The sequence below is a fragment of the Emydura macquarii genome, unplaced genomic scaffold, assembly GCF_026122565.2.
Source record: "Emydura macquarii macquarii isolate MOO-44397 ecotype Brisbane River unplaced genomic scaffold, CSIRO-AGI_Emac_v2 contig_6, whole genome shotgun sequence".
NCBI lineage: Eukaryota > Metazoa > Chordata > Testudines > Chelidae > Emydura > Emydura macquarii.
This window is the reverse complement of record NW_027130143.1, coordinates 182,321-209,849: the sequence shown is the minus strand read 5'-3', so window position 1 is coordinate 209,849 and position 27,529 is coordinate 182,321. Positions and strand designations below refer to the sequence as shown.

At 58.0% G+C, this 27,529-nt stretch overlaps 1 protein-coding gene across 1 annotated transcript in view; it reads right to left on the bottom strand.

Moving 5' to 3' along the window:
* Nucleotides 1-25,266, bottom strand: part of MAPK8IP2 (mitogen-activated protein kinase 8 interacting protein 2) — a 50,605-nt gene extending 25,339 nt beyond the window's left edge. Inside the window, exons 1-4 of the mRNA XM_067546408.1 lie at nt 24,883-25,266; nt 8,776-8,881; nt 3,616-3,659; nt 3,269-3,464 (exon numbers count right to left, since the gene is read on the bottom strand). Of these exons, the coding sequence (XP_067402509.1) occupies nt 3,269-3,464; nt 3,616-3,659; nt 8,776-8,881; nt 24,883-24,947 (411 nt within the window). The 5' untranslated portion in view covers nt 24,948-25,266. The remainder of the gene's footprint in view (nt 1-3,268; nt 3,465-3,615; nt 3,660-8,775; nt 8,882-24,882) is intronic.
* Nucleotides 25,267-27,529: the final 2,263 nt, after the last annotated feature.

The window sequence follows — 27,529 nt, the reverse complement described above, 5'->3', positions numbered from 1 at the left end:
GTAGGGGGCCTCCTCTTTCCCACTCTTGCACTTTGCCAGGTTTGCTGTTATCCCAGTTCCCCAAGAGACTGAAGTACGGTGGCAACTTATGCTAGATGTTCTTCCCACTCTCAGCTATAGATGACCACATCATCTAACTGGGTTGTTGCAGATGAGCCATGAGGCTGAAGAACTTGATCCGTGAGCTGTTGGAACATTGCTGGGGCACCATAGAGGCCAAAGGGCATTGTCTTAAATTGATAGAGGACTAACGATATGGCAGAGGTGGTCTCCTGTGATTCCGCTGTGAATGGGATCTTTCAATTTCCTTTTGTTAGTTCTAACATGGTAATATACTGGGCCTCACCCAGCCAATCAAATAGCTTGTCCACTCGGTGCATGGAGTTGGCATCAAATCTAGAAATAGCACTGAACTTTCTGAAGCCTATGTAAAACTGGATAGTGCCATCCGGCTTTGGAAGGTTTGCATTCACTGCAGGATTCTTCAATGAGCCCTAGATCCAACAATGCCTGGACCTCTTGCCTCGGGGCCTCCCGCATTTTTTGGGGGAAGTGGCCATGGATTCTCCTGGATAAGTTGCCAAGATTCCATTTGGAAATGGTGGAGCATGAGATGAATCTGCCTTGGCTGGGAGACAATCAACTGGGCTCTTTGTTCTGGGTAAAGGTGTCCCCCCCATCTGTATAGGGTCTGAATCTGATGAGGTGGGCGCTTGGGGCCCCAGGTGTGGTTTAGGGAGATAAGAAGCAATAAATAACTTCTCTTGCTCCTTCCATGGCTTCAAAAGATTAACATGGAAGACTTGGTTCTCAGTCACCCACTTGAGCAGACGCTCTAGATCCACGTTGCCTGATCTACCGACCCACAGCTTTAGCTCGAGGGTGTTTGGCCACCTAGGTCAGTCAATGCTCCCCGCACTCCCGGAGTCAGAAGGCTCCTTGCATTCTCCACTAGCTGTGAAGGGATTGGCTCACTGCTGGCCCCTCCTCATGGCTGGGCATTGGAGTGGCAGCTCTCTCTCTCTCCCCAGAGGTCCACGGACACTGGTCACCTCTGTGGTGGTCTGCTTCTTCCTGGCCTTGGCCTTCCAGGCAGCTTACTTCCAAGTCTCTCCCCTTCGGGGTCATCCATAAGCAACAGACCAGGAGAATTGACAACAACAAAGTGGGGCTAGTATGGGAGAGGGGAACCCCTCCCCACAGAACATATCAGGATCGGGCCCTTCAGGCAGTGCTTGGCAGGGAGGCTCCTGCCTTCCCTCGGCCCTGCGCTGAGGGGCTGCAGGCTGCAGGTCTGCTCTCTTCCCTGGGCTGCCCACAAGTGAGCTGCTCTGCTCCCCTTTTAACTCCTTCTCCAGCCTGTGCTTGCCTTGCGGGTGTGCCGGGCGGGGCTGGCTGAGCTGAGGGCAGCGACAGGAGCCCTTGCTGTCCAGCGTGGGGTTCGTGTGCCCTATCACATGCACCCACTTGAGATACCAAAATGAGACAGGCCTCTCAGAGACTTTGCAGACGATCATGCACCCTCTGCACAGCTCTCCTGCAGTGGGGCTCGGACACACCCGGAGAAAGCCGATTCAGGTATGGGCATGACGCTCACAGCACAATGGCATCAGAATCTCAGGTTTCATTAAAAAAGATGGCTACTTACCTTGTAATTGTTGTTCTTTGAGATGTGTCACTCATGTCCATTCCATGGTAGGTGTGTGCACGCCCTCATGCCCGGTTACTGGAACTTTTTTCCCTTTAGCAGTATCTGTAGGGCCAGCTTCGGTGCCCCCTGGAGCCCCACGCACATGCCGTGGTATATGAGGTGCTGCCACCCCTACACCCCCTCAGTCCCTTCTTTTCTTTCTGCCAACTCCGGTAGCGGAGACAGGGGGTGAGTCATGGAATGGACATGAGCAACACATCTCGAAGAACAACAGTTACAAGGTAAGTTACTGACTTTTCTTCTTCTAGTGCTTGCTCATGTCCATTCCATTGTAGGTGACTCAGAAGCAATACCTTGGAGCTATGCCCGAGTTACGGATGAGCCGCCTGCAGCATCACTCTGCTGAAGCCCACGTCGTCCCACACCTGCTGGACGATGGCGCAGTGGGACGCGAAGGTGTGTACGGATGACCAGGTGGCAGCCCTGCAGATGTCTTGCACAGGCACTCTCGCTAGGAAGGCTGTGGACGAGGCCTGAGCTCTGGTCAAGTGAGCTGTAATCATCCCCGGAAGTGGCACCTTCGCCTGCTCACAGCAGAACTTGATGCAGGAAGTTATCCACAATGAGATTCACTGGGCGGAAACAGGTGAACCTTTTATCCAATCAGGCACCGTGACGAAGAGTTGTGTAGATCTCCGGAACGGTCTCATGAACTCGATGTAGAATGCTAACGTCTGCCTAACGTCTAGCGTGTGCCACCACCTCTCCTCCTCCAAACCATGTGGTTTGGGAAAAAACACGGGGAGAAAAATGTCTTGGTTATAATGAGATTGGGGAACCACCTTAGGCAGGAAGGCCAGGTGCGGCTGCAACTGAACTCTGTCTTTATAGAACACAGTATAAGGAGGCTCCGAGGTCATCGCCCTAATCTCAGAGACCCTCCTTGCCAAGGTAATGGCCACCAGGAAAGCCACCTTCCCTCTGCTCAGCGCTGCCCACTCAGGCTCTGTGCAGATGCAGATGTCACGGCGCCGCTTGTGCTCCACGCACATTGCAAGGCTTCTCTGCAGCCACATGGGCCAGAGACTTGACTCTGCTTGTGTAACGAAAGCTCAGATTCTGGCAAACAAGATAGCAGCCTCCGAGCCAGGCCCAGGCCCCTAACTCCCAGGGAGATCGGCCCAGTTTGGGCCCTGAGCTAGGGAACCCTTTCCCCGGGTTGGGATGGGACAGGGAGGGAGGGAAGCGGAGGGGAGCCGTTGTCCTGGGGACAATGAAAACAAAGCTAGCTGGGGCGGAGCACGAGGAACTGCCCCCGAGGGACCCTGGCAGAGGGACAGGCCAGGTCCTAGTGGACTTTATCCATCTGTATCTTCAGCTGCACAAGCCCCCTCAGCAACACACACACACACACACACACACACCCACCCAGTGGAGGAACAGAGACCCCAAAAAGGAGTTCAGTGCCCGACACCAAGGCCTACCCCCAAATAGTGCCACTCACAGGAATCTCACACAGCCAAGCTCAGCGCAGCCTGCAGAGTTCCCCCAAAGCCCCCTAAGTGCCGCACACGGAGACCCCCTGGCCCCAGCTAGGCACAGCTGCATGCCCCTCACCTGGGCCCCTGGCACGTTCAAGCTCAGGGTGCTGGGCCGGGGCTTCTGTGTCTCCTCGGCGGCGGGCGAGGGGATGGGGGAGGCTGAAGGCGATGGAGGCACGTCCAGCCCGATTCCGTCCGGCTCCTCCTCATCCTCGTTGTCATCGATCATCTCAAACTCCTGGAAATCCTCCTGGAAGGTGCAGATGGGGTGCAGATGCACCAGGGTCCTGGGGGGCAGACAGGGGTTAGGGGCTGCTCCAGCATCAGCCTGTCCTGGGGGGCAGACAGGAGTTGGGGGGCACCCAGCCCGTCCCGTCCTGGGGGGCAGACAGGGGTGGGGGGCAGCACCAGCCCGTCCTGGGGGGCTGACAGGGGTTAGGGGGGCAGCGCTCCAGCACCAGCCCGTCCTGGGGGGCAGACAGGGGTTAGGGGGCAGCGCTCCAGCACCAGCCCGTCCTGGGGGGCAGACAGGGGTTAGGGGGCAGCACTCCAGCACCAGGCCATTCTAGGGGGTACACGGGGTTGGGGCAATGCTCAGCACTAGCCTGTCCTGGGGGCCAGACAGAAGTTAGGGGGCAGCGCTCCAGCACCAGGCCGTCCTGGGGGGCACATGGGGGTCGGGGGCAGTGCTCCAGCACCAGGCTGTCTTGGGAGGGGGCACATAGGGTTAGGCACAGTGTTCCAGCACCAGGCTATCTGCCTGGTCCCATGGGTCCCCAATCTTTCCTTCACTTTTTCTCCATCTCCCTGCCTTTGCTGCTGGTTTCTGGGGCTGCTCCTGACATCAGTAGCTCTGCGTGTGCTCTGCGGGTTCCCCTTTCCCTCCCTGCAGCATTCTGGGCCCGGAATAGCTGACTCAGCCAGAGCTGGTGGGCTTGCACTGACTCGGCAGCAGTGGCTGTATACCGGAGCGCTGAGTCACCAATGTTCCCCAGGTGACTGTCACCAAGCCTGCTCAGCCAGAGGGAGCAGAGAAGGAAACTCAGCCATCCTGGCTCCATCTAGACCAGTGGAATCAGTGGCTGGCTTTCAGCCAGCTACACCCGGGTACCAACCGCAGGAGGGGCACCCATGTGGCCAGGCTGGTGCATTATTACCATGTGCTCTGGCTCTGCCCTTGGATGACAACGTGGCAGGGATGCTGGATCCTCTGCAGGGCTGCAGGACTGGGGCTGGCAGGGGCTGCAATATGCTCACAGATCAGAAAGCCAGAAGGGACCATTGTGATAAGAACATAAGAATGGCCAGACTGGGTCAGACCAATGGTCCATCTCTGACAAGGGCCGGTGACAAGCGCTTCAGAGGGAATGAACAGAACAGGGCAAACATCGAGTGATCCATCTCCAGTCATCCAGTCCCAGCTTCTGGCGATCAGAGGCTTATGGACACCCAGAGCATGGGGCTGCATCCCTGCCCATCTTGGCTAAGAGCCACTGATGGACCTGTCCTCCAGGAACTTATGAGTTCCACAGGTTGACTGTGCGCTGTGTGAAGAAATACTGCCTTTGTTTGTTTTAAACCTGCTGCCTATTCATTTCATTGGGTTCTTGTGTTATGAGACGAGGGAAACAACACTTCCCTATTCACTTTCTCCCCACCAGTTATGATTTTATAGACCATGCCTGACCAACCTGATCGCCTTCTATGAAGAGGTGACTGACTCTGGGGATGCGGGGAAAGTGGTGGATGTGACATACCTTGACTTTAGCACAGCTTTTGATACAGTCTCTCACAGTATTCTTATCAGCAAGTTACAGAAGTATGGGTTGGATGAATGGACTATAAGATGGATAGAGAACTGGCTAGATCATCAGGCTCAACAAGTAGTGATCAACGGCTCCATGTCCAACTGGCAACAAGCGGAGTGCCCCAGGAGTCGGTGCTGGGGCTGGTTTTAGAATCATAGAATCATAGAATATTAGAGTTGGAAGGGACCTCAGGAGGTATCTAGTCCAACCCCCTGCTCAAAGCAGGACTAACCTCAGCTATATCATCCCAGCCAGGGCTTTGTCAAGCCTCAGCTTAAAAACCTCTAAGGATGGAGATTCCACCACCTCCCTAGGTAACCCATCCCAGTGCTTCACCACCCTCGTAGGGAAAAACTTTTTCCTAATATCCAACCCTAGACCTCCCCAACTGCAACTTGAGACCATTGCTCCTTGTTCTGTCATCTGCCACCACCGAGAACAGCCTAGCCCCATCCTCCTTGGAACCCCCTTTCAGGTAGTTAAAGGCTGCTATCAAATCCCCCCTCACTCTTCTCTTTTGCAGACTAAACAAGCCCAGTTTCCTTAGCCTCTCCTCATAAGTCTTGTGCTCCAGCCCCCTCATCATTTTTGTTGCCCTCCACTGGACTCTCTCCAACTTGTCCACATCCTTTTTGTAGTGGGGGACCCAAAACTGGACACAATACTCCAAATGCAGCCTTACCAATGCCGAATAGAGGGGAATAATCACTTCCCGCGACCTGCTGGCAATGCTCCTCCTAATGCAGCCCAATATGCTATTAGCCTTCTTGACAACCAGGGCACACTGCTGACTCATATCCAGCTTTTTATCCACCGTTAACCCCAGGTCCTTTTCTGCAGAGCTGCTGCCTAGCTCGTCGGTTCCCAGTCTGTAGCTGTGCATGGGATTCTTCCTTCCTAAGTGCAGGACTCTGCACTTTTCTTTGTTGAACCTCAGCAGATTTCTTTTGGCCCAATCCTCCAGTTTGTTTAGGTCCTTCTGTATCCTATCCCTACCTTCCATGGTATCTACCACTCCCCCTAGCTTAGTGTCATCTGCAAACTTGCTGAGGGTGCAATCTACCCCATCCTCCAGATCATTAATAAAGATGTTGAACAAAACCGGCCCCAGGACTGAGCCCTGGGGCACTCCGCTTGTGACCGGTTGCCAGCTACCCATGGAGCCATTGATCACTACTCGTTGAGCCCTATGCTCTAGCCAGTTCTCTATCCATTTTATAGTCCATTCATCCAACCCATACTTCTTTAACTTGCTGATAAGAATACTGTGAGAGACCGTATCAAAAGCTTTGCTAAAGTCAAGGTATATCACGTCCACCACTTTCCTCACATCCACAGAACCAGTCACCTCATCATAGAAAGCAATCAACGTCTTCATCAATGATCTGGAGGATGGGATGGATTGCACCCTCAGCAAGTTCACGGATGGGGGGAGTGGTAGATTCGCTGGAGGGCAGGGATAGGATACAGTGACCTAGACAAATTGGAGGATTGGGCCAAAAGAAATCTGATGGGGCTCAGCAAGGACAAGTGCAGAGAATGAAGATGAATGAAGAATCCCATGCACTGCTAACAGCACTGCTAACGGCACAGTGGGCTGCATTAGTAGGAGCATTGCCAGCAGATGGAGGGAAGTGATTGTTCTCCTCTATTCGGCACTGGTGAGGTCACATTTGGAGTATTGTGTCCAGTTTAGGGACCCGCATACTAGGAAGTATGTGGACAAATTGGATAGTCCAGGGCAACAAAAATGATGAGGGGGCTGGAGCACAAGACTTATGAGGAGAGGCTGAGGGAACTGGGCTTGTTTAGTCTGCAGAAGAGAAGAATGAGGGGGGATTTGATAGCAGCCTTTAACTACCTGAAAGGGGGTTCCAGGGAGGATGGGGCTAGGCCATTCTTGGTGGTGGTAGATGACAGAACAAGGAGCAATGGTCTCAAGTTGCAGTGGAGGAGGTATAGGTTGGACATTAGGAGAAAGTTTGTCACTAGGAGGGTGGTGAAGCACTGGAATGGGTTACTAGGGAGGTGGTGGAATCTCCATCTTTAGAGGTTTTTAAAGTGTGGCTTGACAAAGCCCTGGCTGGGATGGTTTAGTTGCGATTGGTCCTGCTTTGAGCAGAGGGTTGGACTAGATACCTCCTGAGGTCCCTTACAACCCTCATCTTCTATGATTACTGTTTGATTTATCAGTTTGTACCAAAATTGCTTCTATTGACACCTCAGCCTGAGACAGTTCCTCAGATTTGTCACCTAAAAAGAATGGCTCAGGTGTGAGAATCTCCCTCACCCCTGTGCAGTGAGAACTGATGCAAAGAATTCATTTAGCTTCTCCGCAACGGCCTATGATCATCTAGTCTGACCTGTTGTGTAACACGGCCATACAACTTCCCTGAGACAACTCCTGTTTGAACTAGAGCCAATCTGATAGAAAATCATCCCAGCTCGATTTTAAAATTGCCAGTAATGAAGAATGCACCAACGGTGACAAACTCTTGCTGGTAAAATATTCCATCTTATTTCTAGTTTGAATTTTATCTGGCTTCAACTGCCAGCTGCTGGATCTTGACCTGCTTTTGTCTGCTAAATTGAACAGCCCCTCTATCACCCAATCAACTGTGAGCCAAGCACCCCTTGACTTTCTCGTTGGTAAGCTAAACACATTGAGCTGCTGGAGTCTGTTGCTACAAGACATTGTCCAAGCCCTTAATCACTTGTATCTCTTTTGTGAGCCCTCTCCAGCTTATCATCGTCATCCTTCTGCAACTGTGGACACTGGAAGTGGGCAGAGTATTCCAGGGTGGTCTCCCCAGTCTCACACACTGGCACAAGAACCTCCCCACTTCTTTAGACTCCCTCTTTCTGCGTCCCAGGATCCCATTCGCCCTTTCAGGCACAGTGTCGCACAGGGCGCTCGTGTTCAGACAAATCTCCACCACGGCCCCCACATCTCTTTCAGAGTCACTTCTTTCCGGGACCAGCTCCCCACTCTGTATGCACGGCCAACAGGCTTTGTTCCCAGATGCCGACATCGACACTGAGCCCTGGTAAAGCACATGTGGTTTGCTTGCACCAGCTCACCAAATGATCCAAGCCTATGAGTTTGGCCAGTGTCTAGTCACCTCTACGGCACAAGTTCCCAGGTGCAGGGAGAAGCCATTGCAGAGAAGGACGGCCCAGTGCTCATGCTTCCCCAGGGCAGTCGGCTGGACACAGGTGGGGTGAGGGGTGGTGGATGGCAGCAGACACGGAGGAATGGGAGATGGGGTTGTAGATTTCAAAGGCCAGCAGGGATCATTGGGACCATCAGTCTCACCCCCGTGTAACGCAGGCCAGAGACCTGACCAGTCCCACAGCAGGCCGAGAGTAGAGGTTGTAGACAAACACCCAGTCTTGATTTATACAATTAGCAGAGCTGGGGGTGGGGGTGGGGGAGAGGAGTGAGCCCAGGGTGGATTAGGCTGAGATGTGGCAGGTCAGGACAGAGGGGCACCAGCAGGGCTGTATGCGCGCGCGTGCCTGCATGCACACACCTGCTTGGGGAGCCCAGAGCAGCGGAGCTGGGGGCAGGGCACAGGTCTGGGGTAAGAAGGGATTTTGCTTTTGGCGTCTGCCCCACACCCTGAACTTTGCCCATTGGGATTTACGGGGTGGGGGGGGGTGTGGGGGGCAACGCTGAGTTGTGCTCGACCTGCGCCAGGCTTCCTATTTCTGGGTGGCAGCACGTCACCCTGCGGGCACACATGGGCACCAGGGCCTCTGGGTCTCCCCTCACCTTCTCATAATGGTCCGAGTCGTAGTTGAGTCCGATTCCACAGTCATCGGTGATTTCCGACAGGTCCTCATCGTCAAACTCCTCCAGGCTGATGTCCTGAGGGGGCCTGGAGCAAAGGGAGAGCAAGCAGGGATCAGGTCTCCTGCCCCAGACGGCCTTCCCGTACTCCTCAGCCCCGGGTCTGTGCAGGGAGGCAGGACTGGAGGCCGAGGGGCCGGGGCGTGGGCGAAGGGCAGGCAGTGGGGCCCATCAGGCCACTAGGGGTAAAGAGTCCCAAGCCCTTGGGTCTGGACGGAGATGCTGGAGAGGAGCAATGACATGGAGTGGCTTGGAGAAGGCCTGCTGGAGCCCGACCTACCCACCCCAACTGCAGGAACATGGGCCCCTCTTCTCCCCCCAGCACGTTCGCGCACACTGCCCCTCGCACGTGGAGCCCCCCTCCCCCCGAGAGTTCACAGAGCCACCGCCCACCTCCTCCCTATCATCTCGCAATAGCCAACTCTGCCGGGAGCCTCGAGGCAGCCAGGCTGAGGAGAACGGGCGGCAGGGCCCGGGCCTGTCCGGGACTTACCAACCTCTCCCAGCCACGTTCCCTGTTATAAACCCCAACACGGGCGCCTCCAGCCTGCACCCAGAGCAAACTTTGTGCCCTCTCGCTGTCAGCCCGGCACTCCCCACGGCTGGGTCCCCGTCCGCCTGTCTCTCCTAGGGCCCAGGCAGATGCGGAGCTCCTGCGGGCAGACTGGCTCTGTCCAGCACCCAGCACATGGGGCCCGGGCCTGACCAGGGTCTCTGGGCGCTGCCACCGTACAATGCCAGCGCAGGGGGTGAGAGGAAAGATCTGTGCACAGTGTGGAACACGCCCCCGTGAGCAGGGCAGAGGGAACGAGCCAGAGACTCACTCTGGGGCAGATAGAACGGGCCAGAGACTCACCCTGGGGCAGATAGAACGGGCCAGAGACTCACCCTGGGGCAGAGGGAACGGGCCAGAGACTCACTCTGGCATCCCTAGCTGGGTCCCACAGATAAGGCAGTTTCCATTTGAAGTCTTATTTTTGACCCCTTCTCACTTTCTCAGCTAGACCTAAAGCAGAGAGACCCTTTCCCTCGGGGCTGGTCTTCCGGGTGCTCCGTCTCCGGCCAAGGGAGTTTGCTTGGGGCACTGATGTGGAGAGAGGAGGCTGGGGAACATGCCAGGGTTTGTGGGGTTTTAGAGCTGCCCCAGGGATTGTGCTGTCGTAACTTGAAATCAGTTTCCTTTTCACATTTGTCTCCCTCCTCCCTTCCCCGCAACTTCCCGAGGTCTGGGCCAGAGCAGGGCTTGGGTTAGGAAGGGGGCATTTCTGAACCGCTGCAGTGTGTGCAGGCACTGGCCCGGGGGGGGCGCGTGCCCTTCGCTGAGGAGTGAGTTCTGGGGGAGTCAGACCAGCAGCTCCCCCCTCATCTCGGTGGGGCCTTTTCCACTGAACCCCTCCTCCGCTGGGAGCCTCCTGGTGCACACTTTCAAACCCCTCCATCGCTCTGCTGCCTATAACAAGCTGGAGACCCGGCAGGCGGCTGGTATGTGAAGACGCGGCCTGTAACTCTGACCATGCGTTCTCAGGTTCCTGTGCTTCCCTGACAGCCTGGCTGTGTCCATCAGCTGTCTCTTGTCTCATACTTAGGTTGTAAGCAGGGGCAGGGCCTGCTTTTTGTTCTGTGTCCGTACGCCCTGGCTCAGTGGGCTTCTGCTCCAAGCCTGGGGCTCCCAGTGCTACGAGGACGCAGTGACTTGCGGCACCTGAAGGGCAGCAGCTGGGCACTGCCGACACACCAGCCCTGGACTGAACGGCCAGGACTGCGTCTACATTCAAAGCGGAGGCCTGGCTACTCTCTGCTACTGCTGGTGGTGTGAAGTTCCGCACAGCAGGTGCAGAATCAGAATCTTGTATCTGACTGATGCTGCCGGGAGGTTGTGGAACGTAGCCCGAATATCTGTGGCAAGCAAATTCCCCCGTGTGAGTTGTCATGGAAACTCAACTTTAAAGTCACACTGCAAGCGCCTGTGCACCTGCGCAGTCAGGGCCCGGACACCAGAGCACGAGACATCTCTCAGCCAGTCCCAGCCCCGAGAACGTCTCCTCCCACGGGCCACGCGGGTGGTGGGGGAACAAACGGGAGGAGGCTGTGACCTGCTCCCAGCCATGGGCTCTTGGCGAGGCCGTACCTCTCTGCCTGCTCTCCTGCCGTGCCTCCACCAATGGCACCAGCCACGAGAGACCCTGGGCTTGCTCCTCTCGCTGGCAGCCGCCTCCTGCCTACCCTCCCCACAGCTGTTTGCCCGGCCACCCTCTCCAGACTCCAACCAGGACCTGCCCTGGAAACTCCCTCCAGCCCTCTCCCCTCCTCCTCCTGCACGACCCTGGAATGCTGCCCCTGCTGCGCCCCACTTCCCCGCCCCTCCCTTGTGTCTGTTCACAAGCTTCCCTTGCGGGATCTGCAGGGTACACACGGCACTGAGCGTGCCTGTGGGCCTGCAGCGTGGTTCTTCGACATTCTCGCGACTGCACCGCCTGCTCTGTTACCTGCCGGGAACCAGTCCCTCCACTGCGGGAAAACCCCCGCAGCGGTTCCCCCCACGAAGGGCTCTGGGGAAGGCTGGGGTCCATACTAAGTGGGTGAGTCATACGCTCAGCAGGGCTGGACCCTTCTCACTGCCCTGTGGGGGTGGACAAGGAAACCAGCTCTGTGGGTAAAGGGAGGCTCAGGGCTCGCAGAGTCTGCGACGCAGCAACTCGTCAGACAGACTGAGGAGCGCGCCCTTCTCCCTGCTCCGGCGGGAGAGCCACCTCCCTCGGGAGCCACTGTCCTGACCCTCCCTTGCTGGCTTTGCCACCCGGCCAAATACAGACCCCCCTGGTCAGTCTGGGAGGGAAGGCAAGCACGACTCGCCTAGAAACCTCAAGAGCTGGCGGACATGGTGCTGCCGGACGGACAGACGTAGGACTGCGCTCTCTGCCTTGCCTCCGTGGTTCCAGTGAGAGACGGTGCCTCGCTGCCTGAGCAGCTGCGCGTGGGGACGAGCCACAGCCATGTCCGTTCCCTTCGCTGCTGCGCTGGGCATCCTGCGCCACACAGACCAACATCGTAAGAAGGGCCCCAGAAATCATGAGACTGGTTTAAAAATAGCCCACTTGGCGAGTTTTCATTCACTCGCGCCACGTTTTCAGGCTTCTCTCCTCAGCCGCGGGCGCTGGACATTTACTTTTATTATTGATGAAAGCTGAGATTCTCACGTGATCTCAGGACTCCAGGAGCTGGGGCCTTAAGAAGAACACCAAATATCACAAGAGCTGCGATAAAACCATGAAAGTTGGCACCACGGGGAGCATTTGATCACAGAGGGGCTACCGGTGAGTCCTGAGGAACACAGAGCAGTCCAGCTCACTTCCCACAGGACCGGTGCTGCCTGGCCACGTCCAGGGGAACACCAACAGCCACGAAGGGCCAGGTTAGAACATCTGGGAGTCTTGTTAAACTGGAGCCAAGGGAACTGTTTCAGTAACAGGATACGTCTACACTACAAGAAAAGCCCTCCAGCAGCCAGTCTCACAGCCTGGGGCAGCTGACTGGGGCTTGCGCTTCAGGGCTAGAAATAGCAGTGTAGATGTTCTGGCTCGGGCTGGAGCCTGGGCTCTCAGACCCTCTCCCCTCGCCTGGTGTCAATGCCCAGGCGGGAACGTTTGCACGGCTGTTGTCATCCCCGCAGCACAAGCCTGAGGCAGTTGAGCTGCACTCCGAGACTTGCTGCCGCGAGGTCTTTTTTGCAGTGCAGATGTACCCGGGGAGGTTGAAGAGCTGCCAAGAATAGTGCAGTTACCCCAGACCAGCCATTAGACAGTAAGAAAGTCAAGGAAATAGCCCGCAACACTGCAAGTGTGGCCACAGCCCGATTCCCCTCTGCCTCGCCGGCCGCTGGCTGTGGCAAGCCACAGTCCATGGAAAGAGGCACTTGAGCAGCTCCGCCAGGGAGAGCAATCCATCGCCAGGACTCACGGCCATTCCAGGCCACTCGCTGGCTGACAGTCACTAAACAGAACAACCCTCCTGGGCTCAGAGCCGAAATTACAGCATGCACCAAACGCCTATGGCAACCAGTTCCTCCAGCAGCATAGCCGTGCAGAGACTTCTACAAACTTCACAGCCCACAGCCCTTCGGAAAAGTCCTGGATCCCAACCCAACACACACGACAACGTAGGCACGGGCAAAGACGGAGGCTGGGGTCACTTCCGGGCAGAGGCACTGTTCTGGGGTGACCTTAGCTGCATTTCTGTACTTACTAGGGTTTGGGATTTCTTTTAATATGAAGCTGACCAGAATTCCCTGCCATTCTAATCTGTTTTAGGTACTTATCTGGCCCTCATCTGCACAGCATCTGAGCACCTCACACGCTTTAATGGATTTCACCTTCACAACACCCTGGGAGGGAAGGATCCCTTTTTATAACCGCCACATTTGTGCAAGCGTTTTTCGTTGCAAGTGCCCGCTGGTTCCCAGTCCTGTCTCAGTTCACGGTGCGATACGCCAGACAAGGGCTGACCAAGTGTTAAAAAGAAAAAACAAAAACCGAGGTAGAGCCGGTCAAAACATTTAGAACAAACCATTTCCTGCCAGAAAACAGGATTTCACTGAAATTTTCTTCAAGAAAAGATCGATTTCAGCTGAATTTTCCCTCAGGAAAATTGACACAAAACGTTTTGGGTCAGTATGAATCTCTGCGTCTGCCTGGGCTCCTGCTGTGCCTCATGGCAGCAACAGCGTGAGGGGCCACAAGCTCCCATCCTCCCCTGGCGGCCTCCCTCCCTGGCCAGACTACATCTGCCTTAATGCCCCAGGGTGGTCTCCCCCCAGGGCTGATCACAACCAGGGACCACGAGGCATTCTGGGAGAGGTAGTCCGGCCGAGGAGCGAGGTACTCAGGAGAGCACGGGAACATGAGGGACGCAGACCTAGTGCTCCTGGGAGGCTCTGCTGCAGCCCAGCAGACAGATCACTGCCACGCCCAACAAGAGCCTTCGGCATTTCTGAACCAACGTTTTTCTGAACTTTCCATCCGGTGAAAAGTTTGCCTCTTCTCACGGTGTGTGTCACGCTCCCATTTCCCAAGGCAGAGCCCGCAAGTCCCTGCGGGATGGGTACAGCTTGCCCAGGATGGAGCGTCAGGAGATGCTGAGCGTTTGAGCCTCTGCATCCACCTGCCCTCACTGGCCCTTTCTGACGGCAGCCGGGCCAGCCCCTAACGCTCCCCTAACAGTCAGCAGGCAGGCCTCCAAAATCATAAAACTGGTACAAAAAGCAGGCGACGTAAAAATCAATCAATCAGTCAATCTGTGGGTCTTTTTCTTTGCCCTTGGCTCAGATCTTTAAGTTTTTCCCCTCAACTGGCGGGCACAGAAACTTACTGGGGCTTTTTAAATGAACGGAGATTCTCACATGACTCCAGCAGCTGGGCCCCCGTGTATCACGAGCTGCACGGTAACATCCCAAGCGTCGGAGAACCTGTGCCCGACAGATGGCTCTGTAGCACACGGCGGAGCCGTTTGCTGGGAATTTCTGCCGATTTTTTTAGAATTCTGAAATGTTTCTGACAAGCGAGGGGAGTCAGGAGGAGATGGACAGGAAGGGGGGTGCCAGGCTCCATGCCTTGATTCTCATTCCCCTTCGAAGCGTTGCCTCCTGTGGGCTTCTGACCTGTGCTGGGCCTGCTGGGGACTCTGGCAGGTCAGCAAGAGCCATAGTATGGGGGGGAGGGTTATAAAGTTCCCAGGGGATCCACAGCAGCCTCTGTGGCCTTTCAAAGGCAGGAAGGAGGCAGCACTGCCTTGGAACGGGAGAGGAGAAGTCCAAGCGCCTGCCGGCTGACTGCGGTCAGGAGCTCTCTCAGCTCGCGGGCAAGGGCCACTCTCAGCTCTTCCGACCTTCAGCAAGCCCCCCACTGGAGACCCCACACAGCTGAGCTCGCCCCAGCCAGCCGGCCACCCTGGTGCACCTCAAGCACTGACGAACAATTTCCCAAATAAGCCTGTCCTGCCCCAGGACTCGTCCCTGCACCCAGCCTCCCCAGTTCCAGCCAGGCGGCCTCACCGGGGCTTCCTTGGGTGAATGGCACGTGAGATGGGTGGCGGGGAGCGTGTGGGGCCGTTTCTCCACGTCCCAGCTCCCAGGCACGGCTTCTCGGAGTCTCCTGGAATGGGGGCTAATAACGGCCTGCTGACCACCGCCCACATGTGCAAACTGGGAGGGGAGAAGACACAACCTGGGCTCCTAGCAGAAGGCGGCTCTCAGGCTCAGCTGCCTCTCCACGATAAACCACAGCTGAAGTTTCTAGGTCAAGCCGCTCGCGAGCTACAGCCTGACCCAGGAGCACCCAAGTTCCGCCAGCGTGAGCAAAGCTTCCTTTGTCAGTCTCTGCCAGCCCAGAAACAGCTCGGCTCTGCCCCTCTCCTCCAACAGGCCCCACAGCCCCTCTCTCGCCTGGGAGCGGCCCCGCAGCGGAAAGGACCATCCCAGAACACGTCTGCCTGGGGCTCGGGGCGACCGTCAGACTTACTGGGCGTGGAGAGGGCTGGCCTCGGCCTTCGCTCTGGAGGGGCTGTGGTGCCCGTCTGCCAGCTGGAGTTACCAGAGCAAGGCCCGACTGGGCAGGAACCATTCCCGGCTCCCCCAGAGTGGCCAATGCCCGCAGGGCCCCACAGCCCAGAAACCCACACGCCTCTCTTGGGCTACGAGCGAAGAGGGGATCTGGGTGAGGGGTCCCTGCTGGTGAACAGGGGCCATCTACTCCCTGGGACATTGCCTGCCCCAGGCCCCTTGATCCCACAGGCCCCCAAGGCCTCTGCCTTCGAGGAAGCCAGAATCCAGCAGCCTCCGGTGGGCTCTGCTGTGCTGGATGCTCCTTTTTGCTGGCACAGGGACTCCCCGATTTTCCAGCTCTTGGCAGCCCCACCACCTCATGTCTTTCCCCCAGCAGGATTCGGGGGGGAAGGGGGGACCTTGGGGGAAGCTCTGTAGCATGGGAGGGCCAGCAGCCCACACCCCACATGGCCCTCTCCTCGGAATAGGAGCTCAGCATCAGTGCCACCCCACTGCCCCGGAGGGGACCTGGCTGAGGTGGGGGTGCTGCTGCAGGGAGGCAGCTGGCCCATGGGTGTGGGGCAGAGTGGGCTCCTCTTCTTTCAGAGGGCTCAGGGGAAGGGCTGCTTCCCTGGTGTCTCTTCAGCCCCAGGAACGCCACTCAAGGGGGTGCATCCTGGGGTGAGGAGGTGTGTGGCTGGGGTCTAGGACTGGGGAAGGACAGCTGTGCCTAGTGGCTTTGTTGGCCCAGCCTGTGGAGCCACGTGCAGGCTCTGAGGGGAGTGACCGGGAGCAAGGAGCCCTCGGGGCCGGTCCCCTCCAGCATGGTGGGCACGGCGAAGGGGAAGGAAGCAGAACACCTGCCCGGGCAGGCCGGGACCAGAGCCAGGAGCCTTGGCACCGTGAGACCGTGGGGGTAGAGAGGACCACATGGCCCGTCCTAGCCCCTACACAGGTCTGGGACTCTATTCCTCAGCCATCCTAACCATGCCGGGACCCTGGGGCTGGGGCAATCAGGCGATGAACAGCAAGGAGAGCTGCCCAGGCTGGATCAGAACCAGGAACACAGACATGCTCTAGTCGGGGCTGTGCCCCCAGGCATGGCCCCCTCTACCCACCAGCCTAGGCCTCCCCTTCGTTTCCTTCTCTCACTCCCATCGTGGGACCTTCCTCCACGCTGCCCCCAGGCACCCCTCAGCCAAACCCCTCCTGCTTCCGCCAGGCCCACAGACACAAGGAGACAAACATGGGTGTGAGCAGGGCATGTCCCGGGGCAGGCATGGTGCGGCTGTGGGCACCCACCCAGGGTCTAAGAGCGACGGCCAGTCACGGCTCTCCCCACACGCCAAGGCCACAGCTCGGGGGCCAGACTGAGCTACCCGCTAGGTCAGTCCCAGGGGCCGAGGAGCCGCCAAGCCCAGCTATTGGCCATGCAGGCCTTGTGGTCACCGCACACTCGGTCCTGCTGAAACACGCTGTGACCGACCCTGCGGACCACAGGCTCCCCTTTCTGCCCCGTGCGTAACCGTAGTTCTTTGAGACTCCACTCCAGGGGCACAGGCGCCTCTCGAGCCTTCGATGGGAGATTTCTAGCTAGCAGTGCTCATTCGGCCCGGTCGGGACAGACACCAAATCTGTGCCAGGAGCAGAGGGGAAGGAGGGTGGGTCGTGCAGCCCCCAAAGAGACACATCTCAGAGCACCACAGCTACTGCCCGGGGGTGTAACATTTCCTCCTCCCACACCAGGCAGCTCCCGGGCAGCGTCCCCATGGAGGGGAGCGTCGGGACAGCGCCAGAACTGCAGGCAGCACTGCAGAGCCCAGCCCCGCGGCGGGTCGGACGGCCGGGAGCAGGGTGCAAGGCTCCGAAAACGTGTGGACTGAGCGCCAGGCGGTGGCTCTGCGGAGCTCAGATATTGGGTGCAGCAGATGTTGCCGTGATGTGGCTGGGGCTGAGCACCTGCAGACTCATAACCTACTATCCATTTCAAAACCCTTGAGCAGAAACTGGAGCCCCCTGGCACCCCTCCATGAAGGATAATAAGAGTCTAGACAATCTCCTAAACGGCTCAGCCCTATCCAGGTAGGAGGCCAGGTCCTTCTAACACCCAGGATTCCTGGAAATAGGATTCCTGCTGAGAACTGGGAGGTTTGGGGGGAAGTACTGGTAGATGGCAGACTGGTTAAGAAAATTCGATGCAACTTCTGGGAGAAACCTAGGATGCAGATGTAGAGAGACCTTATTAAAAATGTGGAAAAGGGGGGATCTGCCATCCCGACTCCAGTTTCCCCGACCCTATGGGCCAACACGATGGCAACCAAGAAGGCCGTCGTCATAGATCAGTGAAGTAGGGAGTAGGCGCACTGATCAGGTGGATGTCTCGTGAGGGGTTTGAGAACCAGACTGAGGTCCCAAGATGGGGAGAGGTTATTCAGACCCTGAATAAATCTGGGCAATACCAGGTGTGCAAAATGGAGAATCCCACGACTGGGGGATGAAAGGCTGAGATGGCGGCCAGGTGTACCCTGACTGAACTGATGGATAACCTGGATGTCTTCAGATCCAGATCTAGGATGAGAGAAAGAGGAACCAATGCCGGCTGAAGGTAGCAACGACCTCACCACTGGACGAATCTCTTACATTTCTGCAGGTCAGTGATGCGGGGTGATTTTTTCCTTCTGTTTAATAACACCTGCTACATCTCTGCAGAGCAGGAAACCCCTGTGCCCCAGAACTGCCCAGGAACCAGGCCCTGCGGTCTGGAACCGCCAGCTTGGCGCTCGCATCCTGAGACAGGAGATGAGGGATGATTGGGAGTTTAATCGACAGCTGGACACAGAGGGGAAGCAGGTAAGGGGGCCAAGCTTGTCTCAGCCAGGTAGGTGCTATGAGAAGAACTCTGGCCTGGTCCTGCCTGATCCTGTTCAGCACCCTTAGGATTAGGGGCATTGGGGGAAAGGCACAGAACAGACTCCTCTTCCACGCCAGAAGGAAGGAAGCCCCCAGGGAGCAGTGATCCAGGCCCCCCTGGACAGAAGAGAGGACACTTTCTGTTCTTGGAGGCAGCCAAAAGATCCATCTTTGGGATTCCTCATCTCTGGAAAAGGCTGTGGAGAACCTGTGCCCAGCTCCCATTCTAGCTGTGGGAGAGGTGCCTGCTGAGAGCATGGGCAGTGGTGTTCTGGCTGCCTGGAAGGTCGGCTGCTGAAATCTGGACAGGGCTGGTTATGCACCAGTTCCAGAGCTTTACAGCTTCATGCACAAGGAGGGGGATCTCGCTCCTCCCTGCTTGGGGATGCAAAATAGGCAAGATAAGTTGTCCTTCATGACCCTGATTGTTTTCTCCCTGGTGAGGGGCAGGAAATGGAGGCAAGTGTTCCTGACCACCCTGAGCTCCAACAAGTTGATGTGAAGACAGACTTCATGGGCCGTCCATCTGCCCTGAACCATGAGGATGTCAAGGTGGGCTCCCCCCACCCCCCAACAGGGATGCATCGGTTTGTCAAGTCAGTGACAGGGTGGGTGATAGAAAGGGACGCCCCACAGACATGGCGTTGCTCCCTCCACCAGCTCAGGGATTTCTTTACATGCAAGGGGACCATCCCCCTCCTGTCCAAGGAGTCCGTAGTCGGAGAACAGACGGTTCTTGGAAACGGCAGATGCATCGCCTTGCATGGCTGCTCACAAAGGTGCAAGGTGCCATGTGGCCAAGGAGTTGAAGACGGTTCCTTTCTGATGTCTGAGGGCTTCCCTGAATTGTCCCTGCCAGTCCTGACAGAGTCCCAAACCTGCCTAGAGGGAGGTGTGTTCTGGCTGTCGCTGAGTCCAGTTATGCCCCTATAAACGGTATTCTTCTTACTGGAACTAGCATGGATTTATTTGCCTTCATCTGTAAGCCCAATCCTCAGAAGAGAGCAAGGGCTGCTGTGTGTAGACGATAACACCGCCTCGGAAGAGCAGCCTGTGAGTAGCCAGTTCTCGAAGTACGGGAAGACGAGAATCGCTTCCTGCCAAAGGTAAGCAGCCACTACCGCTTGGACCTTTGAACCCCGCCTGGGAGCTGAGGATAGGCTGAAGGGGAGCACTTGGTTCTGGAAATGTTCTTGGCCTATGGTGAATCGTAAGTATTTCCTGTGTGATGGGCAGAGTTATCTGGAAGTAGGCAGCTTGTAAGTCGAGGGCCAAAAACCTCCTCTAATGAAGGAATTACAGTTGCCAGGGTCACCATCCTGAACTTTCGAGGCTTCACAAACTTGTTCAGCTGACTTAGATCTAAGGTCGGTCTCCAACCTGTCCATCTTTGGCACTAGAAGTAGTAGAGTAGAACCCTCTGCCTCTGTGAGGGGAGGGGACTAACAGCTGTTTAGATGATGCTTGGGTGGTCATGGAGGGCAGTTGGGTGGCCCTCTTCCTCGGAGATCTGTTTCTCTTTCTGGGGTTTCCATGGGTCAATGGTAGCTCAAGAACTTAACAGGCCATGAATTTCCTGCTCATAGGTGTGTAAATGCCCCAGGGATGCAGGGCAGCCCTGGAGGCCTTCAGCGTGTGCAAGGAGTCATTCGTGGTCTCTGAGAAAAGCATCTGACCTTCAAAGGGGTGGAGCTCTACAGTGTTCTGAACTGCTGTCAGAAACCCCGAAACTGGGAACCATGCCCTGCACATAACTCCCGCTGCAGAAATGGGTCTGGCAGCAGTGTCCTCACCATCTAGGGACACTTGGAGAACTGTTCTGGCCAATAGTTGGGCTGGAATTGCTCCCTGCAGTCTTGTGGCAGCTTTTCAGTAAAGACCGTAAGCTTGCTGTGATTAGTAAAGTTGTATTGGGCCATGGACCACCTGAAAGTTCGTGATCTGGAACTGCAGGGTTGAAGATCAGTAAGACTTTCATCCAAAGAGATCCAGTCACTTTTGGTTTTTGTCATGGGGGCTAGTTCTCAAAAAGTGCTTCTTACCCTGCTCATTCACCGCATCCACCACTAGGGAGTGCAGGGGGTGGGGCGGAAAATAAAAAGTTGGAATTCGTAAGGGTCACGTGGTACTTCCTATCCTCCCTTTGCAGGGCGGCAGAACTGTGGCCGGTGTCTGCCATGCCGTCCTAGCAAGATCCAGGAGAGCCTCGTTAACAGATGGCGCCCCTCTGCAGGGTGTTGCCAACTGCAAAATATCTAGCAGTGCATGCCGTGGATCTCTGACCTCCCCCAGAGAGATCTGCAGGGCGTCCGCTACCCTTCTAGTGAGGTCCTGACACCATCTGACGTCATGGGCCATGGAAGGTGGTGGGAGCATAAGCACCTCATCTGGCGACGGCAATGAAATGCGAGCCTTCCTCATCTGCCCTAGCATCCTGCTGTGGATGGGCAGAGGGAGGGTGGGAAACCCTGGTCTCCCAGAGGGACGGTACCAGTGGGCTCTGACATTGCTGTCGATAGGTAGCGCACAGGTCCCACTGTGGGGCTCCACAAGGAAGTGGGGATGGCACACAAGGTTGGTTCCGCCATCCTTGGTGACTCGCAAGGTCCTCCCTGCATGAAGGGGGATTTCCAAAGTGGCTGGAGCTGACGGGACTAGCGATGAAGGGCATACTGCAGGCGTTGTAGATGTCAGGCGCCGATGCTTTCTCAGTACCGAGGATACTGCTTGCACCGTCACCCCTGGCTGAGCTGCTTGGATCAGTACTGATGGCTGGGTGAAGGCAGGCGATGGCACCAACAGCTGAGCAGTGTGCTTCGGTGCCGATGGCAGGGCTGAGCTCAATGGTACCTGGTGGAAGGTACCGGCGCCCTACTGGAGCCATTCTTCCTCTCCTTGGAGCTCCAGGGCCATGCGGGCCTGCCGATACCGAAGGAAGAGTCCTCGGTGTCAGTAATGCCCTCAGAGACCAAGGACTTCAACAGGGACTGCTCGTTTTTGGAGCTGGTTCCTTAGTGAGAGTCCGTGCTCCTCTTTTTGGGAGACTTCCCAGAGGACTCCAAAGACTTCCCTTGTGTAAGAGAAGCACGCCCTGAGATTGACGGGGTCCTGGGTCTGTCCGGGGTGGATGTACGGGCGTGCAGGGGCTCTCTTCACCTGGCTTAGAGGGCAGCTGCAGGGAACGTTCCATGGCCAACAGTCTGAGCTTTATCCTCCTGATCTTCCTAGCCCTGGACATCAGGGCCAAAGAGAAGCAGCACTTCTGGGAGAGGTGGGACTCCTCAGGCAACGGGCACCCTTGGCGTGACTGTCGCTTACCGGTACAGCAGCCCGGCAAGAGGCAGCGTTTGAAAACTGGCGAACCAGGCATTCCCCGCCAGGAGAGGACAAGTCTCCCAGGGGAAAGGAAAGGGAAAATGCACTACTCACTGCTCACCGTAACTGTCTATTGCTACATACTAAACCTACCGCTACACACGAACTCTGAGGAGAGAAAAGGCCGAGTGTGCTCCAGCAGGACGCGTTCGCGTTCCGTGTCGGGCCGAGGCGTGAGCCTGGGTGTCTGCCACAAGGAGGCACTGGGCACGTGCGTGGGCCGACCAGACCCTGCTAGCTAGCTGGGGAGGTGCGTGAGCACCTGAAGTGGAACACCCACAAGGCCAAACCCTGCTGACGGCGCCACGTCTGGTCTACAGACACGGGTGAGTCAAGGGACCTGCCTGCCACCCGCTTCCCACCTGGGGGCAGATGAGACCTTAAGATTGGTTAGTAATGAAGCAAAAGCCTGGGCCATGTCCCAGTCAGGCAGCCCTGTGGACGCATACAACGTCACCGTGGAGCTGCATAGAACGTGACAGCTCTGCCCCTCCCTGGAATTCTAGAGGGGTTTGCCCCCAGCGGGGAAAGGCCGGGCACGTCCGTCAGAGAGCAGAGCAGGTTCTAGAATGCCCTGGCAAAGCGGTCGTGGCTCATTCTCATTTCACAGAGAGGGGTAGAGACTCCTGCAAGGTCACGAGTAAATGGCAGAGCTGGCACATGAACCCAGGTGTCCTGATTCGCAGCCTGTCAGCTGCACCATGCAGGTGGAAGCTAAGGCAGCACCCTGGCTCGAGAAAGCAGCAACAGCAGCGTCAGCCCCGCGAGGGAAATCTCTGCAGCCACGTGGAACCGGCCAGCACTTTAAAGGTGCTCTGCAAATCTGAGCCTTGTGCCCTCTCTGATGGAGGCCGGGGCCGGGGAGGGGGTTATGACACCAAATGTTCATCTCCTGCTTGTCTTTTACCTTCCAAGTGCTGGGGCGCAGGGCTTGCTCTTGCCTGCAGCTCTTGGGGATGGTTCTTCTGAGCTCTCTGCACCTTCCATGAAGGGGCCAGGACGCTAACTCTGTACCAAAGACTTCTTTCTCCCATGTTAGCCAGCCACTGGATTTAAACAGATGTCAACAAACCCCAAACCAAGAGCAAAACTCCCTTCTCACAGCTACCCAGTTTCCACCCCTTGGCTTGAGGGGTGTCCCTGTTCCATTAGCTCTCTAGTCAGCCTGCCTAGCGGGACCTGGATCTCTGGTGTAGAAAAACAAGCAGAAAAGATAGCATCCCTCGGGCACCCAAGAGTGCAGGAAGAGGCAAAGATCAGCTGCTGTTGTTTGCTCTGCAGCTTGCTGACACTGGGCTACAGGGACCATGGATCTGACCCACGCTGGCAATTCCTAGGTTTGCACCTGCTCACCTCTAAACATGGCCTGGGAGGCGACGCCACTAGCGAACTTCCACAAAAAGCTCCCTGCGCCCGAATGCCAAGTGGTACCGGCCACAGAGCCTCTCAGTGGCAGCCTTTCCGGAGTCGAGGGGATTTGACATCTATACAGAGGGCACAGTGTCCCCCTGCCTCCTGCCAGCGCCCCGGCTGGAATGTCGTCCCGGGAACCTCCTGGCTAGAGGGACTGCAGTGGGCCCCCTCCAGATCTCACCTACTCTCCCCAGCACCCTGCTTTACCCTGGAGAGACAGGGAGCGGATGCAGGCCGGACCGCTCTGTGCAGCTCTCCCCCCGTTGGAGGGCAATATCCCCCAGACTGCCAGTGCCCGGACTGGTTCTCCAGCTGGGTAGCGCAGCCCACCTAGAGCGGAGCAGAGAGCGCGGCTCCAGCCCCAGGGCTCTGATGCAGTGTTGATCTCAGTAACGGGAGCTGAAGGCCTGTGGGGATGGGCCCCTGGGAACACCCGGAGTAACAATAAACAAACTGGAGAGAGCCCAGAGGAGAGCAAGGGGGTGACTTCCCGGGAAAGATTAAAACAGCTACATCTGTCGAGTGGGGCTCAGCGGGGAGGGGACCTGACCAAAGCAGCATGCTCAGATCTCCAGAGGGTGTAAATCCCAAGGACACAGAGTCAGATGAGGGGCGTAACTAGGGCAAAGGCAGGCTGAACGGCAGGGCGACGTCCTGGCAGAACAATTATGGGACTAGGGAACTGCCCCGGGGAAGGGCCGGGGGCCCCGTCGCTCCCAACCGGGGGTGGATACAGCTGGGAAAGGGCCAGGGTCTCAACAGTGGGGCAGGCCGAGCTCGGCTGGACAAAGGCTTGCGAATGGGCCCTAGAGGTGGGCGCCGGCCCTGGCCCACAGGATGGACTAGGGGGGATGCAACTGGGCCTTCTGGTCTCTGGACTTCCGTGCTAGGTCCGGAGGGCCCAGTGGGACACAGCCGAGGGATGGGCTCTCCATCTCCGCCCTGCGCCGGCCTGGAGCTCGGCTCTCAGCAGTGGGGCTGCCTCTGACGCTGCCGGCCCCCTTGGTTAGGGCTCACTCCCCAAACACACCATTTTCTGAAAACATCAGCTGGGGACAGACTCCCCCACCCCACCCCACGCCCGGGGAACCAGCTACGGGGAGGGGTCTCAGGCCTCGTCAGCAGCATGGGTCCTGGCTGCCAGAAGAAAATGGGGCAGAGAGTGGGGCCCAGGGGTCTGAAGCCCCCACCCCACAAGCAACCCCCCCACACACAAACACAGGAGCTCATTGCTCCCGCGGGGCTGGCCCCCTTCTCGCCATGGGGCAGGGGAACCGGGGACAAAGAAACCGACCAAGCCCCCGAGGGGAGGGCCCTGGGCTGCGGTGCTGGGCCGGGCTGACCCCCTGCCCACGGGGCTGAGCGCTGGGGCAGGGACCCACCGGCCGGGCGTGGGGGGGGGCTCGGCCCTGCCTCTCCTCGGCGTTTCCCGGGGCAGCCTGAACCCGGCCCCCCCTGTTCTCCCCAGGACACGGCACCGCTAGGAAGGCGGATCTGGGGAGCCCCCCCCAGCACACCCGGCCCGGCCCGGCCCGGCCCCTGCCCCGCCATCGCAGCCGCGGCCTCGGCCCGTGCACCCCGCCCGGCGGGGGGAGACCCAGGGGCTGGGGGCAGAGATCAGCCTAGCCCGGGGGGGCAGAGATCCGGCGCGCTCGGGGGGCAGAGGCCCGGCCCGGGGCTCCGGGGGTGTCCGAGCGGGCAGGGCGCGGGCCCGGCGGGCTCGGGGCCGGGGGGTGTCCGAGGCCGGGTCCGGGGCCGGGGGTGTCCGGGGGTGTCCGGGCCCGGGCCGCTCTTACCTGCAGGCCGGCGGGGAGAGCGCGTGGAAGGTGGCGAGGGAGAACATCTCGGCCCGGTCCGCCATCTTCTGCCTCAGCCAGAGCCACTGCGGCGGGGCGAGGCGAGCCGGGCTGGGCGCGGGGCGCTTGGCGCAGGCGGGGAGCGAGCCGGGCTGGGCTGGGCTGGGCCGGGCCGGGCCGGGGAGGAGGGTCCGAGCTGCAGGGGGCCGGGCCGGGCCGGGCGATGGGGGCGGGGAGCGGGGCCGGGGGGCGGCGGGAGCCCCTGGGCGGCGCCTCTCGGCTCCTCCTTCGGCCGGGCCTGGCGCCGCCGGTACCGGGCTGCAGGGCGGGAGCCGGCGGGGAGGCCGCGCAAGCCGAGCCCGGAGCCCGCCCGGCCGCAGAGCCGGGCCCGCCGAGCCCCGCCCCGGCGCCTGGAGCTGGAGCTGGAGCTGTCCGCAGCCTGGTGCTGAGCGGCCGGAGCTGTCCGGGCCGAGCGCGCTGCGGGTCTCCCGGCCCGGCCCGGTTCCGAGCGGCGCTGGGGGTATCCTGGGCCCGGTCCGGTGCCGGTTCCGAGCGGGCTGGGGCGCGGCGCGCCGGCCGGGAGCGGGCAGGTCTCAGCCCGGCTCGCAGGGAAGCGGCGCCTCGCCCCGCAGCCGGGCCCGGCTGAGCCGAGCTGTGCGGAGGGACCGGCCGGGCCGGGCCGGGCTGGCTGCGGTGCGGTGCGGTGCGGGGCCGGGCCGGGCGGACTGAGGCAGGGCCGGCTCCGCTGTCACTCCGGCCGGGCCGGGCCGGGGGCGGGCAGGCAGGCGGGGTGCAGCGGGGTGCAGAGGTTCCGGAGGAGCGGATGAGCAGGCCGGGCTGCACGAGCAGGGCAGGGAAGGAGCCGCGTCAACAGCTCCCGGCGCCCTGCACCGTCTGTGTCCCTGGCCAGAGCAAGCCGGGGGAGGGACCCCGCCGACATGGCCCCGCCACGGGTGCAGGGTGCAGGCTGCACCCCAACCCCACCCGGCTGTGAGACCGGGTCCCCCACATCCTCCCAGGCCTCCTTGTCTGGCCTGACCTTATTTCTTCCCCTCCCCAGCCGCCGGGCTTGTCCCTCTGACTCACACCAGCCGGTTTATTTCGCAGCAGGGCTGTGAGCCTGTGCCCAGGGAACCTGCTCAAAGCAGAGCCCTGGGCGGCCTGAGCCGGGTAGGAGTTTGCCAGATCGGGGGGTGTCTTTCCAACACTGGGACTGCAGCTGAAAGTCACCCCAGAGACAGCCTCGCCTCATAAGTCTTGTGCTCCAGCGCCCTCATCATTTTTGTTGCCCACCACTGGACTCTCTCCAACTTCTCCACATCCTTTTTGTAGTGGGGGGCCCAAAACTGGACACAATTCTCCAAATGCGGCCTCACCAATGCCACTCCCCCCAGCTTAATGTCAACTGCAAACTTGCTGAGGGTGCAATCTACGCCATTCTCCAGATCATTAATGAAGATGTTGAACAAAACCGGCCCCAGGACCGACCCCTGGGGAACTCCACTTGTGACCGGCTGCCAGCTAGACATGGAGCCATTGATGACTACTCATTGAGCCCTATGCTCTAGCCAGTTCTCTATCCATTTTATAGTCCATTCATCCAACCCATACTTCTTTAACTTGCTGATAAGAATACTGTGAGAGACCGTATCAAAAGCTTTGATAAAGTCAAGGTATATCACATCCACCGCCTTCCCTACATCCACAGAGCCAGTCACCTCATCATAGAAAGCAATCAGGTTGGTCAGGCATGACTTTCCCCTGGTGAATCCGTGTTGACTGTTCCTGATCACCTTCCTCTCTTCCAAGTGCCTTAAAATGGATTCCTTGAGGACCTGCTCCATGATTCTTCCAGGCATTGAGGTGAGGCTGACCAGTCTGTAGTTCCCTGCATCCTCTTTCCTCCCTTTCTTGAAGATGGGCACTAGATTTGCCTTTTTCCAGTCATCAGGGACCTCCCCCAATTGCCATGAGCTTTCAAAGATAATAGCCAATGGCTCTGAAATCACCTCAGCCAACTCCCTCAGCACCCTCGGGTGCATTGCATCCGGCCCCATGGACTTGTGTATGTCCAGTCTTTCTAAATAGTCTTGGACCTGTTCCTTCAGCACTGCGGGATGTTTGCCTCCTTCCCATTCTGTGCCACCCAGTGCAGCGGTCTGGGAGCTGACCTTGTCTGTGAAGACATTGAGTACCTCAGCTTTCTCCACATCCTCTGTCACTAGGTTGCCTCCCCCATTCTGTAAGGGGCCCACACGTTCCCTAATCTTCCTCTTGTTGGTAACATACCTGTAGAAACCCTTCTTGTTCCCCTTCACGTCCCTTGCTAGCTGCAACGCCAATTGTGCTTTGGCCTTCCTGATTTCATTCCCGCATGTTCAAGCAGTGTTTTTATAATCCTCCCTAGTCATCTGACCAAGCTTCCACTTCTTGTAAGCTTCTTTTTTGTGTTTCAGCTCACCAAAGACTTCTTTGTTAAGCCAAGCTGGTCGCCTGCCATATTTGCTATTCTTTCTGCACATCGGGATGGTTTGTTCCTGTGCCCTCAATAAGGTCTCTTTAAAATACAGCCAGTTCTCTTGGATTTCTTTCCCCCTCATATTAGCCTCCCAGGGAATCCTGCCCATCAGCTCCCTGAGGGAGTCAA